Source organism: Cynocephalus volans, chromosome 13 (genome assembly GCF_027409185.1).
Source record: "Cynocephalus volans isolate mCynVol1 chromosome 13, mCynVol1.pri, whole genome shotgun sequence".
In the NCBI taxonomy this organism is placed as follows: domain Eukaryota; kingdom Metazoa; phylum Chordata; class Mammalia; order Dermoptera; family Cynocephalidae; genus Cynocephalus; species Cynocephalus volans.
The window spans coordinates 54,060,668-54,075,532 of record NC_084472.1 but is presented as its reverse complement, the minus strand read 5'-3'; the positions used below and the strand labels follow the sequence as shown (position 1 = coordinate 54,075,532).

The 14,865-nt window shown below is 49.8% G+C and overlaps 1 protein-coding gene across 1 annotated transcript; it reads left to right on the top strand.

Annotated features, from left to right (window-relative positions):
* The first annotated feature begins 8,073 nt into the window (after positions 1-8,073).
* Positions 8,074-12,226, top strand: RAX (retina and anterior neural fold homeobox). The gene is made up of 3 exons (XM_063076469.1): positions 8,074-8,362; positions 8,656-8,909; positions 11,723-12,226. Exons 1-3 carry the CDS (start codon positions 8,074-8,076, stop codon positions 12,224-12,226), a joined length of 1,047 nt encoding a protein of 348 aa, XP_062932539.1.
* Positions 12,227-14,865: the final 2,639 nt, after the last annotated feature.

Genomic DNA, 14,865 nt, shown 5'->3' with positions numbered 1-14,865 from the left:
CAAACCTAGGCGGTATAAAATGACACACCTAGGCTATATATAGCCTGTTGTTCCAACCCCTGTGATATATGCTGTCTGTTGACCAAAATGTCTTTATGTGGCACATTACTGTGTACAGAAGAATGTGCATAGGTTATATGCAAATATTATGCCATTTTATATAAGGGACTTGAGCATCTGTGGATTTTAGTATCTTTTGGGGTCCTGGAATCACCCCCCATGGATACCAAGGGATGACTCTATAGGGAAGTGTTAGAAACTAATCATTAACAGACAGAGAAGTTGAGCTATGATGCAGTCACAACAGAGGCCCCAATCCATCCTCAAGGAGCTCTGGAGCTGAAATTGCTCTGCAGAGCTGTCCTAAATCAAGAAAAGATGGCTAGGCCTTTGTCCTCCTGTAATGACCAGTCACTGAATATGAGCCACCAGGAGAGAGGAAGTGACCAAAGAGGGAGCAAATCTCTTCAACCCAGGGCAATTCCTGCAAGAGACCCAGCAGAGAGCCATCAGCCACCAACACTCTTGGCTACCAGGGGATAAAGAACCCCGCTGTTCTGTCTTACATCTACCTACAAAACAAAAAATAAAAACAGACAAATTTATTGATCTCTTGAAGCTTACAGTTTAGTAGGGATGGAGAACCAAAACAATAAATACAAAAAAATGAATAATATTACACATTTGAAAGTGAAAAGAACTATTTTTTAAAAATAGACAGTAAAGAAAGGAGATGAGTAATATCGGGGTGTGGGATAGGATGCAGTTGTTAATAGAGTCATCAGGGGCAGGCCTCACTGAGAAGCAACATTTGAACAAAGGCTTGAAGGGAGATGAAAAGGTTAACCATGCAAAAATCTGGGGGAAATGCATTCTAGGCAGAAGAAACAGCCAGTGCAAAGGCCCTGAGGTATGTTTCAGGAACAGCAAAAAGGGCACTGTGGCTGGAACTGATCAAGCCAGAGGGAGAAAAGTATGAGATGAGGTCAGGGGCAGCCAGGTCATGGAGCGCCTTTTAAGCAACTGTAAGAACCTCAGGGAAATGGGGAGCCATTGCAAAGATTTGAGCAAGGGTTAATCACGATGATTAACATGATCTAATATGTTACAAAAGGATCACTTTAGCTTCTGTGTTGAGAAGAGACCAAAGGGAGACAAGAAACTCTGGAGAGATGTAGTGGTGGCTTGCACTGGGTTGGAGATGGTAAAAAGTCATCAGAATCTCTTTGTATTTTGAAGCTAAAGCCAACAAGATTTTCTGACAGACTGGACGAGAGAGAGAGAAATGTATGATTCTGGACCTGAGAAACATGAAAGATGAAGGAGCCATTTATAGGTATGAGGAAGACTGTGGTAGAACAGGTTCGGGAGGGAAATTCTATTCAGAAGTTCAGTTTCGGACACGTGAAACTGGAGGTGCTCAACACACATGCGAGTGGAGATGTCTCATAGGCAGTCAGCCATGAGCCTGGAGTTCAGAAGAGAGTTCTGGAATAGAGTCAAAGAGATCATCAAGGAAGTGAGCAGAGACAGGGAGCAGGACCCAAGGGTGGGCCGGGCATTCCAGCATTCAGAGGTCAAGGTCAAGAAAACAAATCAGGGGAGGACACTGGGAAAGACAGCCAGTGAGTCAGAAAGGAAACCGGAGGTTGTGGAGAACTGGAAGCAAAATGACTTTTAGTCGAATACTAAAAATGTATGCACTGCTGTGTGCATGCAGGTGATCAATAAATACTCGTGAATGGAAGTGGCTCCCTGATAATTCTTTTTTCAAAAAGGAGAGGGGAGAAGAATACCAGAGATTGCCAAACCGCGGGTGGGGGTTGGGTCAAGGCTGCTGCAAAATGGGCATCTTGGGATTTGTCTTCTTAGCACTCTAAGAGGATTGATGGACTTCAAGGCCTTCATCCCCTCAAGATAAATGTCTCTAGTGCTTCCCCCCAGACACTCTGAATTCAATTAGTTTAATTAGAAAACAAGTAAAGAGGAATTATCTTAATATAGCTTTGTTCCTAACAACCCAAAAAAGTCCATTTCCTTGGCAGAAATCCAAGTTTCCCTCTTTTATTTACATATTATGAGATAATAATGTAAATTTCCATTTTTTAGCAAAAAGGTGGACATCTCTTATCCCACAGATCATGTTTTAATTTTAGTTTTAATAATAATAATAAATACTTTATGATTTCTTCATCCTTTAGAGAGGTAGGAGCAGTGGTATGCTAGTAAATGTTTAAAAACCATTCATTGAGAGGGGGATGCCCTGATTTTTAGTGTTTGCCAATTTCTGTGGTGAAAATATTCTCCCTGTGGCTGATTTAAAGCTACTAATATGAGTCACTGAATCCAGAGCTGAGAAGAGATGCTAACCATTGGCTCTCACAAGCCATGGAGAGCTGGTTTCAGCACACCAATGGGTAGGAAAATCAGTTGTTTGCCAAAATGCCCTGCAAATCTATTGCCAAGGGAATGTTTTCTCTTAACACAGAGGCTACTTGGATTTGCAGCAGCTGTAAAAGCAAGCTCAGGACCAAGATAATTGGTAAATGATGGGAAAGTGGTGTAAAGAGTGGTGTGAAGCCCTACCACAAATGTTCTGTCTCACCTTGAGCAAATCACTTAATGTTTCTGGGTTCCCATTCCCACATCAAAAATTAAAGGCAGGGGCTAAAAATGAGAGAACAGAACAAGAGAATCATAAGGTCCGCCTGCTAAATCTTCAACATATGATCCTCTGAAACAATAGGAAACTAAATGGGAGATTAGTTTTAAGTGATGTTTCCAAAAATATTAGAATTGGAAAAAAAATGGGAATGCCAAAGGAGGACACACTTCTTGCTAATTGCTGGATGGTCTGCAGAGCTGTAGTCCCTATTCGCACATTAAAGGAAATCTTTCAAACAGGTTGTTGCTGCTGCAAAACACAACAGTTCCCAACCGCCCTTGGCTTCATCTTGTGATCAGATGAAACGTTGCTTCCAGATGCCCATCTGAGAGGGCTCTCAACTGAGCCAGAAATGCTTATAGGAGGCCCATCTTTTCATTGGCATATGGCAGTTTAGCCACAATTAGGTGATGGGGTTATTATTCACTATATTATCCTCATATCAACATTTACTCTGAAAATACTAGAGAATATTCAGATTGTCATATTGAGAAGTAAACTGGTGTATAGGAAGTGTGTTTATCATCTGTACAAAGGTCATGTATTTATGAAAGTAGCCAAGGATATTCATTATTGGTTGCCAACTTGTAAAAACTGGCTTTCCGATAAGCACCTCTAAGAACATTTTTCTGATATACCTTCTGTGGGGCTTCAAGTAGGAGAATATTTCATCAATTAGGAAGATCTAGTAGAGAGAGATGAACAAGCATAGTGTGTTTTATCTCAGGATGCAATAAGTCAGAATTAAAGAGGGAGTTTAGCTACTGATTGGGGTTTTTTGTTAGTTTGTTTGGTTTTTTTGGCAACTATTGTCAGCAACTTGCCTGTGACATACAATGTATAATAAAACAGAGCAGAGAATTCATAGCATCAAAGGCAAGTGCTTTAAAATACATTTTAGGTGCTTAAAAATATATTGTTCACAAACCACTGAGAGTAACTTGGAACTCTGAGAAAAGAGAGGATTCCCCAAACTTCACGGGACAGCCTTGGAAAGTTGAATGGTATCTTTAATGTATTTTTTTTTTTTTTTTTAGCATATCTGTCATCATTTCAATGGACTTAATAAATGATAGACTACCCATCATTACTTTCTCATTCCTGTGTCACTCAGAACTACAAGGGTACTTCAAAAGTTCCTGGAAAAATAGAATTAAAAGACAATATGAATCTTTTCATGAACTTTTTGAAGTACCCTTGTGTATTATTCCTGTTATCCTTGACTTCCAAATTTTCTTGCTTTAATGTACCTTCTAGTTCTCTTATAGCCACTGGAGAATTAACAGTGCACATGTGTATACAAACACCATATTAGGAGGTAGTACACGTGGTGGTCACGCAGATGCATTCCTAAATAAAACACCAGGTTCAAATTCTGGCTCCACCTGAAACCAGCTATGTGACCTTGGACAAATGACTTAATGTCTCTGCGTTTCCTTATCTGTAATGCAGAGATAACAAGAGAGTCTACTTCAAAGGGTTATTGTGAGGACTAAATTAGGTAATTCATGTAAAGTATTCAAAAGAGTATGGTATATACCTGCTGGCATATGGTTAGTGCTCAATAAATAATAGTTCTTTTCATATATATTTTGAACTCATGACAACTGAATTTGTTGAACTACAGTGTGTGTATTCATGTGTGTATGCGTTTAATGATCACATCATTTTTGTTTTGCTCTGGCTAAAACTAAAATTAAATTGCCTTTCCTGAATATTACCAGCTAGTGGGGGAGATGGTCCTCAGGTGTGGTGGAACACAGGTGAAATTGCACCAGAATTAAAACACACCTACTAAGGGAGTGATCTACGTGCAGACAATCAAGTTGGTTTTATATAGTTTATGAAGTGATATCCCACAAGCTCTTTAATAGACATTTTCCACCCAAACATAACGTATTGTTGAGAGGTAAAATTGCTACAGGCTATGGACAAATGGCATTAATTCACTGACACCCCCTTCCTTCTGTTTCTACTAAGAGTGTTGTAGGTAAAACAGTTCACCTAGGATACTTCCAGAAATTAGACCTCCTGCGTACATCCAAGAGAAAAGAGCCACTTTATACTATGACCTCCTCACTTCTGGAAATGTGTTTCTCCAAAGCATGCCAAGTTTAATGGGGCTTTAGTTGTGTCTAAGGTCAGCCTGCTGGTGGGGGCTTGGAGGAGGAAGCTTTCTTTGATCCATCTAATGAATTAATGAATTAAACAGAGGTGGAGTTCAGAAGCCAGGCTCCTTACTTTTGCTGAACTGGGGCTGATTATGAGCTGGCCTAACTGCTGGAAAAATGCAGCTTCATGCTAGAAGAATTAGGGACATGGCCGAGTCCATTCATCTTCCCTAATCGAGTTCTTGGGAAATACACATGTAGATTAGCCCCTAACAATGACCCCCGGCTGATTGCTTGGAGTACCCTCCACCGTGCCCACAATGGTATTGACTAGCTCTTTGTGTCCCACACAAAGGAAGCCCCAACCTCTCCTTGTCCCGCTCTGCCCTGTTTCTCCCATAGGCCCTCACCAGTGGCTGTTGAAGTCTTTTCTGCCTTTCTCCAGAGACTCTGAAATAAACAGTAAATAAAAGCTAACCTCACCTGGACCTATTAGAGAGAGTTGGGCAGTTCCAGAGGGAATTAACTTTGGAAAATAAGGCCATAAACCCCTTAACAGCGTGTGAGCAGGAGCTTAAGAAAACTCTGCCAATCTTTATTTAGCGGTGATTATAGAGATCAGTTTAATATTGGGGAAGTTGACATAAGAGACATTCTCAAAGGGAAAACAACAAATACCAATTAATTATCCCTAAGGCTGCCCTCTGGTCACCACTGCCTCAGCAACTCAGCCACCTGGTCTATGTAACTGGTATATCAGGTATGTTGGGGTGCCACCAAGCTGTATGCTGGGGGGGCAGTGCCTTTGACAGCCTAGAAAGCCTGAGGAGGGGCTGAAGACAGACTGGCTGTCAGGGTAACCTCCTGAGAGTTTGTTAAGTCGTCCTGGACACCAGTGCCCAAAGGCCACGCTCTACAGACTCTTAACTTCATTTTTTCAGGGAGCTAAACTGCTTCCACCTCAGCCTCTTAGATCCAGGATTCAGTCTCAGAAGGATTAAAGACAGACTGCAGGCTCAGATGTGCTTTGATTCTTTTCAAAAACACCACACTCTGCAATAATAATTACAAACGAGCTTCAGCCAGAAAACACTGGACAGGGAGTCAGCTGGTCTGAGTTCTAGTCCTGCCCTCCCACTTAATAGCTGTTTCACTTCGAACCTCAGTTTTCTCTTCTGTAAAGTGGGGACCAATATATCTGTCCTGCTCACCTCACAGGATTGTGAGGTAATAGGAAGAATGTGAAAGGATTCTGAAAACTATAAAGTGGTACGTGAAAACTATAAGTGCTATTAATTTTCATTAATTTAGCTTTTTCTGAAAACTAAAATTAATGTCTGACTTCAATTGAAACTCAACTTCTATCTGCTGCAAACTCACATGCTTGCTAGGTTAGTTTACCTTTTCATAGTTTTATCAAAAATAGAGCAATTAGTGTAATGAATCCCTCCCCCATGCCCATCACGGACAATTAATCACTTAACAATCCTTACTGTATTCACTTGTCCTTTATAAATATCCTTCTAACACCACTTTAAAGGTGGCGGATCCGAGGTTGTGTTTTTCCCTTGTTTATTTCTTTGTCTTGTCTCCCAGATGGGACGTTAAACTCCTGGAGGCTAGCAGCCCTAGACTTTCCTCTTTTGTGTGACGCCCGCCCACGACATTGCCCACGACAACGCTGCCCTCAGAAGGGACCCAGTGGACGCTTGTCTGAATGCAAGCGGGAAGAAACAAAAGTAGGCATAAGAAAGACGCCCCTGCCTTGGAGAGCAGAGCGCCTACTGAAAAGGAGACTTGGGGGATGTGGTCCCCAGGTCTCAGGCCTTTAGGAGAGCATTCTATTCTCCTCTGCGGCTAGCCGTTCAGCAGGGCCGGAGCCCGCCTTGGGTCTTGGCCTCGGATTTGAAGGGTGCAATGTTCACAGTGCCATTGTCCGTCAGCACTGTGGGATGTGAACACACGCACCCTCAGAAATCATCTTTCCACTTGACCTGTGAGTCGCTCTGGGCCGTGGAGGCCTCAAGAGGCCCCCAAAGGGGAAAGAAAGGCAGGCGGATTAGGCCTCTGTCCCCCAGGAAAGCGAGAGGCCTTCTCCCCGGGCGAAGGTCCTTCCCCAGGCAGTTTTGGGTCATCTCCTTGGCCTGGAGAAGTGCTGGGGGGCTAGGGGGGGAGACAACGCTGCACATCAGTAAGTGACTCTGTCCTTCCTGCAGGACAGTCAGCGAGATGAGGCACTCCAAACGGGTCTCCTGCGGAGAGTGAGCCCCAAAGCGAGAAGGACACCCAGCCTCCTGCTGGGCGGCCGGGCCCTTGACGTCACCGGGCCTGCGGGCACACACGGCCCCGCCGCCTCCTGGGGCGGCCTGGAGGGAGGGAGGCTGCGCGCGCGCAAGTCCGAGGGCACCGCGGGGAGTAGCTAGATATAGACAGACCCAAACGACCCCAAGTCCGCGACCTCGGACCTTCTAGCGGCGAAGGGAGTGCCGGGGGTGGGGGGGTCTAGGAGAAGAGAGGGGGAATCCAATCTGGGAGGAGCGTGGACTGACTCCAGCGCCCTAGAGCTGGGAGGCCTTGGGCTGGCGCTTTCAGGGGGCGCCCGGCCAGGCTGCGCAGCCCTGCGGAGGAGGTGAGCCAAAGTGGGGACGCGGGTCAGGAGGAGGGGATATCTGGAGGGGGCGGTGAGCCCCAGAAGGGGGCGAGTCCGAGGTCGGAGGTAGTGCAAGGCGGGAAGCGAGCCTGAGGCGGGAAGTGAGTCCGAGGGCGTCCACCCCCCCGGGGGCGCAGGATCTTGGAGGGGAGCAGGCCCACAGATCGGGGTCCCTGAGCCTGTTAAATATCCCACCGCCAATCCCGGCAGTGTTTGTAGCGTTTGCAACGGATCGGTAAGTGGGAACGGTAAGTGGGAGGACGGATGTTCCGAGTGCTGGCCCTGGGGTGTCAGGGCAAGGACCCCGAGGCTGGGCGGGAAGGACCCGCCCCTCTGCGGAGGGAGGGACTGAGAGAAGGGGCTGGGTCCCGGGCGAGAGGGGAGGAGCCCGGGGCTAGGAGGCTCCCCGCCTTGAGCGCCCTGAGTCCCAGCTACCCCGAGGCCGAACTTCCGACTCCTGTAGGGACAGAGGTGGCCGCGAGCTGAGCGCTCGCCCACCTCCAGCACGAGCAGCCCGGGCGGTCGTCGCCCCCCGAGCTTGACCTTGGGTCGGGACCCGTCGGATCGCACGGCCACACTCGGGAAGAGCCAACTTCGAACCTCTTCTCTCCGTCTCCAAAGCGCCCTCCCGTCTCCCGGCGCTCCCCATGCACCTGCCGGGCTGCGCGCCCGCCATGGCCGACGGGAGCTTCTCACTGGCCGGCCACCTGCTCCGCAGCCCGGGCGGGAGCACCTCGCGGTTGCATAGCATCGAGGCCATCCTGGGGTTTACCAAGGATGACGGGATCCTCGGCACCTTCTCGACGGAGCGGGGCGCCCGGGGCGCGAAGGAGCGAGATAGGAAGCTGGGCTCGCGGCCCGCCTGCCCCAAGGCGCCCACGGGAGGCTCCGAGCCCTCCCCGCCTCCAGCCCCGGCGCCAGCCCCGGAGTACGAAGGTGAGTGCGCGGCCCGGGCTGCTGCCCACGCTTAGGATCTCTGCAAGAGGAGAGCGCCCCTTCCTTAACTTTGATCAAGGCACCTGGGCGCGGGGTTGGGGGCTCTGTCTATGGCAGGTGCTTCCAACTTGCGTTCAGAGAAAGCTTAGGGGTTAGCCGCAGCCCCCATTCCCGACCTCCCCAGGCCATCTCAGAGCCCGCAGCCGGGCTGGCCGGCGCCCGCGGGGAGGCAGGGAAGGCCCAGGAGGGCTTCGGAGAGTGTCTCTGACCCTTCGGGGGCCTCGACGCCCCAGCCCCTCGTCCCTACGGCCCCAAGGAGTCCGGGGAGGCACGACCGAGCCCAGGGCTCCCCGTTGGGCCAGCCCCCGGCGACGTGAAGCTGTCGGAGGAGGAGCAGCCCAAGAAGAAGCACCGGCGGAACCGCACGACTTTCACCACGTACCAGCTGCATGAGCTGGAGCGCGCGTTCGAGAAGTCCCACTACCCCGACGTGTACAGCCGCGAGGAGCTGGCCGGCAAGGTCAACCTACCCGAGGTCCGGGTCCAGGTAAAGCGCCCAGATGGAGGGACGGGGACATGGGAGAGCCAGAGGCCCAAACTGCTGCCAGTGAGCCTCAGAATTCCCGGGCGTCCACGCATTTATTATGGCACCTCCTTGACTTGGCACGCCAAGGGCCCCAAAGGAGCGTCACGGATCTTCGGTGTTCCCCACGCACCACCCCTCGGGCAGTCTGCTCCAGCTTGTAGTGCGATCTCCCCTTTGGGGGTCCCCCTCTTCTAAGTTATAAAGAGTAATTGGCAATGGCTTTCAAGATGAAGAGGTCGACAACTCATTAGACGAAGCTAGGATAGGGGCGGGTGGGTAGGGGGCTGAGTAGAAAGGCAGCAGCTGGAGGGTAACCAGATAGGGGCCCCCGAAAGTCACCCTCGTCACTAGTTGCGCACACCATGTTGAAAACGAAAACCCTGTCTCCTTGTGAGGGGTCTGGCACCTCACAGTAAAAACTTACAGTGGATTTATTTAAGAAACTGACTTTTCCTTCTCTGGTACATATCCAACCAAACTTCGCGCTGCACAGCCCTTTTCTTTTTATTGTAAAAGGGTTTTCGCTTTAATTAAAGCTGAATTATCTTTAATCCCTGATCATTAAAATATTTGAAAGCCTTAAATATTTGCTAGTCATCTGTGAAAAATCTGGGAGGATTTCCAAATTAAGAGAGTTTACGGAGGCCTGAAAGAGAGACACTGGGAACAAATTTCACTGCATCTGAAAGGCAGTGGAACTAAGGATTTTTGTGTGTGTCTAATAAATTAGATCTCCAGGAAATGAGGATACTCAGGTGTTTGCAGGCATTTAGCCATGTCTTAAAAATAACAGGGGATAAGCTCTTGCCTTTTATCTCTTCTGCTTATTTTAGGGGTTGGAAGTAATGAGTAAAAGTCATGGTTTTAAAAAATAGTTCTCTAATGTGACTCAGGATTAACTAGCAATAACAGTTCAATTTCTCATAATTTGGGGCAGTAAAGTTACAATGATTTCATTGAAGGGGTGGAAATTTTAGCACTTGCTTTTCAGGGTGGCAGTGTGGGATAGGGAGAGGGAAAGAATACAGAGGAGGATGAAGAAAGGGGAGGGAGAGCTTTCCAGTGCCCTACAGAATACAAGCAAAGCAGACTCATGGCTCCCTTCTTACCTGAGCCCACCTTTGTTCCTCCCTCTTTGTTTGTTTGGGGGTTTTCCTCTAAGTTATGAGATTCTTGAACAACGTTATGACTTCTTTCTGACCACAGGACCAGCACAGTGCCCAGCATATGGCGGTTCTTAACACATGACTATGACATAATCAGCTACGGGGGTGGGGACAGGCAGAGTCTCCTACAATGTTAAGTGCAGCAGTAGAGCAGTATAATAGCTGACCATCCCAGCATTAGTCCTATGACCCTGGATACTAGATCTGAAGGCTACAGCTGATCTTGCAGCAGATGGAGTAGGACAGGGCAGGAAGCCAAGGTGGGGGGGGGAGGAAGCCCTCACCGATGCCAGTGTTTCTCTTTTCTTTAATGTTGGCAAATAGATAATATTTCCAGGAGACTCATGACCTTGGATATGCAGATGAACCTTTTATGGGAAGGGGACAGGGTACTTACATTTTTGTTCTTTCTCTTATTCTCCCAAATTCAGCCTCATGCACCTGCTCTGTTCAGGTGCTAGGTTGCTGTTTTTCTCAGCTCTCCTAGGAAGTCCCCCCCACTCCCACCCTTTTTGACTCAAAACTGCTTTCTCCTTTGAGACTGCAACTATACCCCCACTTCCCTTCATAAATATAACACTAAAGCCACCAGTTTGGCCAAAGTACTTTCGTATTCTCCACTAAACTAAACCAATTCTCTACGTTCTGTTTGTGAGAGTGGAACTTGGTAGCGAAACATTAATTACACCCTTTCTGGTGCTTTTGACAAATCGGTAATGGAGGTATCATTGGAAGAAACTAGACTTCACTTTGGCCAATACTTTCTATATGTAAAAAAGAAGAAAAAACATGTAATCACTGAGCTAACTTCTTAGGGTAATGTCAAAATTAAATTTATAAAGTAAATGTAGATATACAATTGTAATTTTGAAAGTCATTTGAGAAACATAGGAAATACTAAACAAATACCAATTACATAAAAACAAAAATCTTACTAAAGCAGCAGTTCAAATATGCATGGGGTAAAATAAATCCACTTGCTTCTATCTAGTTATCATAACCAGTAATCCGTGGAAATAGCTGTATTTTAACATCCCATGTTGCCATTTACTCGACTGAGCACTATTTATGTCTGTGTTTATAATAGAGACAAAGGTAGGTGAAGCACAGAAAGTCTGAGACAAAAATGCAGCAATTGAGAGCTGTACGGTACAGGGAAGAGGCACAGTCTAAACTGAAGTGTCAGGACGGGCTGCTAAGCAGCAGGTCACAGAAATTTGGTGAGACCTGGTTTCAGAGTCGTACGGTCCGACGGCAGAGTTAAGTCCCCTTTTTTCCTGATCCCTTGCTGCGTGTTAGGAGTTGGAAACAGATACAAGTATTACTGTGGGCGAAATAAACTAGCATAGGACAAAGAGACTCAGGGAGGCAAGAAAGAAGGGAAGACACAAAAAGGAGAAAACGGGATGGAAAAGAAAGGGGAATGCGGGGGTGAGACAGTCGGGCGGGGTGAAAGGAAGAGCTGAACCCGCTCTGCGGGTGCGCAACAGCCGAGCGCCCGTCTTATCTGCGGCGGGGGAGTCCAGCTGGGCCGGCTGCAGCGGCGCAGGGCTGGACGCGGGCCCAGCCTCCGCCGCAGCCCGACGGCCGCTGTGCTCCCTCCCGCAGGTGTGGTTCCAGAACCGACGGGCCAAGTGGCGGCGGCAGGAGAAGCTGGAAGTGTCGTCCATGAAGCTGCAGGACTCGCCCCTCCTCTCCTTCAGCCGCTCGCCGCCCTCCGCGGCTCTGGCGCCCCTCGGGGCGGGCCCGGGCGGCGGCGGCGGCGGGGGGCCGGCGGGGGGCGCCCTGCCGCTGGAGTCGTGGCTCGGGCCGCCGTTGCCCGGCGGGGGCGCCACGGCGCTGCAGAGCCTGCCGGGCTTCGGGCCGCCGGCGCAGAGCCTGCCCGCCAGCTACACGCCGCCGCCGCCGCCGCCCTTCCTGAACTCCCCGCCGCTGGGCCCCGGCCTGCAGCCTCTCGGGCCGCCGCCGCCGCCCGCCTACCCGTGCGGGCCCGGCTTCGGGGACAAGTTCCCGCTGGACGAGGCGGACCCGCGCAACAGCAGCATCGCGGCGCTGCGCCTGAAAGCCAAGGAGCACATCCAGGCCATCGGGAAGCCGTGGCAGGCCCTCTAGGGGCACTGGGGACCGTCCGGGGAGCCGACCCCGAGCCGCGCGCACCGTACCTTCCCTCTCTCTCCCCGGGTCCCTCACTCGGCCATTCTTTCCCCGTCCCGCCTGCAAGTCGCGGGCCAGGCTGCGGTGAGGGACGCGCGCCTGCTCCTGGCGCACTGGGGAGGGACAACTGTCAGGCGGGAGGAGGCCCTGGGGCTACCCTCACACCTCCACGGACCCCCAGCCCGGCTGCTGGACAAGAAGCCGCCTGGCCCCTCCGGCCACGCCGCGGGTCCGGAGTCTCCAGGCCCAATAGGCCGAAGTTCCTGACCTTGGCGGTTCCCTGGAGGCTCGGCGACCCTAGATAACCATAAGAGGGAGAAAGGGGAGGCGGAAAGATAGAGTTTGAGGAACGGTTTGTATAAGTAGTTGCAAAGTATTTGGAAAGAGAATTAAAGATTTTTTGGTTTAATTTGACTCTGGTTAAGCAGGCTGAGGACTGCGCGGGGTGCGGGGTGGGGGAGGGAGTGAATGTGGGGGTACCGGAAGAGGGTGCGGTGATGGGCCGGGAGGGTCAGGGAAAGCAGAGGACTCAGCAAGAACTCGGGGCTCCCCTGTGCAAATTCGGGGGCCACTTTGCTGCAGCAGAGAATCGTCCCCATCACCGACGCTGCGGAACCCTGGATCAGAGACGCCCTTGCCTGGCGCCGGCGAGCGCGGGCAAGTGTGTGGGGTTGAGGGTGTCTGAGGCCTAAGACTCCAGCGCGTTCCCAGTTCCTTGATACCCCAATAGCCAAGCGGCGGTTGCTACTTTGAAGGACTGACCCCAATAGGAAGCGTCCACACCACCTTCCCCAGGGTGAAAGCGCAGCGTCCCGCAGCTCCTGGCGTCCGCTTTCCAGTGGGTCTCTGTCCAAGGGCCTCGCTCAGATTATTGTGCTCGTTACCGGCTCAGTGCCAGTCCCTGCCACCCAGGGTTGATGACATTAGTCCTCCAAGGGCTGAGGCGGAACGACATTTCCCTTTCTGAGCCCCAAGCCTCTCTTGCCTCCCCAACTCGCTTCGCACCCCCAACCTGGAGTTCTGTTAAACCCGCACCGGGTTAGCTGCAGCGCTCCGAGTCGCCGCCCCGAGGGCTCATCCTCGCTGGCGCATCGTGGACAGTATCGGCAGTTCTTTGGCGCCGGCTCTGGGACGGGGAAGCAATCCCGAGGTCTAGGCTTCAGAAACTCCTGCGGTCTCGCGGAGTCCGGAGAGAAGGAGAGTCCGGGACTCCCGCCTGAGCTCCCGCGGTGTCTGCCCTCGACTCTGGAAGCTGGGCCACCACAGGCATAACCGGGATTTCTGTTGCACAGTCCTTGGGGGGGCGGGGACGGGCCGGGGGCTCCCGATGAGTGCACCGGGGGTGACGTGGCCAGAGCCTTAGCATCAACCACATCCTTACTGTCTGTCGGTCCTTAGCATATTAGTGAAGCGCCCCAGTCCCCTTTCCTCGTCTAAATGAACCCTACCTCGCTGGGAGGTGGGACAGATGGAATAAAACCACCTGCAAAGGCTTTGTGTTAACTACTAAGGAGCAAGCATGAAGCAATACACGTTGTAATCACGGCCTCCCTGTCACCACAGTATTCCCAGGGTGCTCTCCAGTTCCTGAAACTTTCTAGAGAAAAACTTTCCGGGGACTGGGGGCGGGGGGGCGGCGGGAGAGAGGGTTGGGGGGTGTCATCGCTGGATCCAGTCTTTGTTCTGCAGGTCCTGAGAGGTTATGGCATAACCAGGGCTGTGTACTCCTAGACCTCCATCTGGTGCTTTGCACATAGTAGGCCAGTCAGCAAGAATTCATTGAATAGGTCATTTTCCCCAAGATGTAGGGAATAAAACCTGCGATTTCCCTCACAAGGATGTCTCCATGGGGAAATGGATGGAGCCACCCAAGTAATATCAGCTCTTAGCAAGCAAAAAAATTAGCAAACTCAGGATGAATGTGTATGTACGTTTCTGTCAGTTTGGCCTATCTTCTCTCTCATCCTTTAATGCCCCAGTTTTAATATGGATGATCTATTAGGAGAACTCTCAACCTCGCTGGCCCCAGGTGAGTACCACACTTGCTCTGCCATCCTTCTCATTACCACAGCCCTGGTCACCTGTGACCCTGACCACCCCACTATCAGTATCTTCATCATTTCTCTTAGATCATTTCCATGATTATTCATGTTGTCTCCTCTCTGCTGTTTTTCTATTCTTCTTTCCACATGGAGTTTCCCTGCTATTTCCCCTTCCTTTTCCACTATTTAGTTTCATCTGAAAATAGATGCTCCTCTAAACCATCTCCCTAGGCACCAACCGAGTGAGCCATACCCAGATTTCAGAGACAAGTCCTTGGAAAATAATCATAAAAATACAAATAATAGCTAATGATCATTGAAGGCTTATTATGTGCCAGCACTCTCCTAACAGGTTTATATCTACTAATTAAGGTAAGCTTCACAACAACCCTACCAGGCAGATACAATTAGTCTCATTTTATAAATGAGGTAACTGAGGCACAGAGAGGTTGCCCAGTCAGTTCATGATCATAGTGCATGTTCAAAAAACATTGCTAAATAAGTGCTCCTTATTTCAATTCCTAAGAACAGCTCATTAGGCCACACTGGGACTTG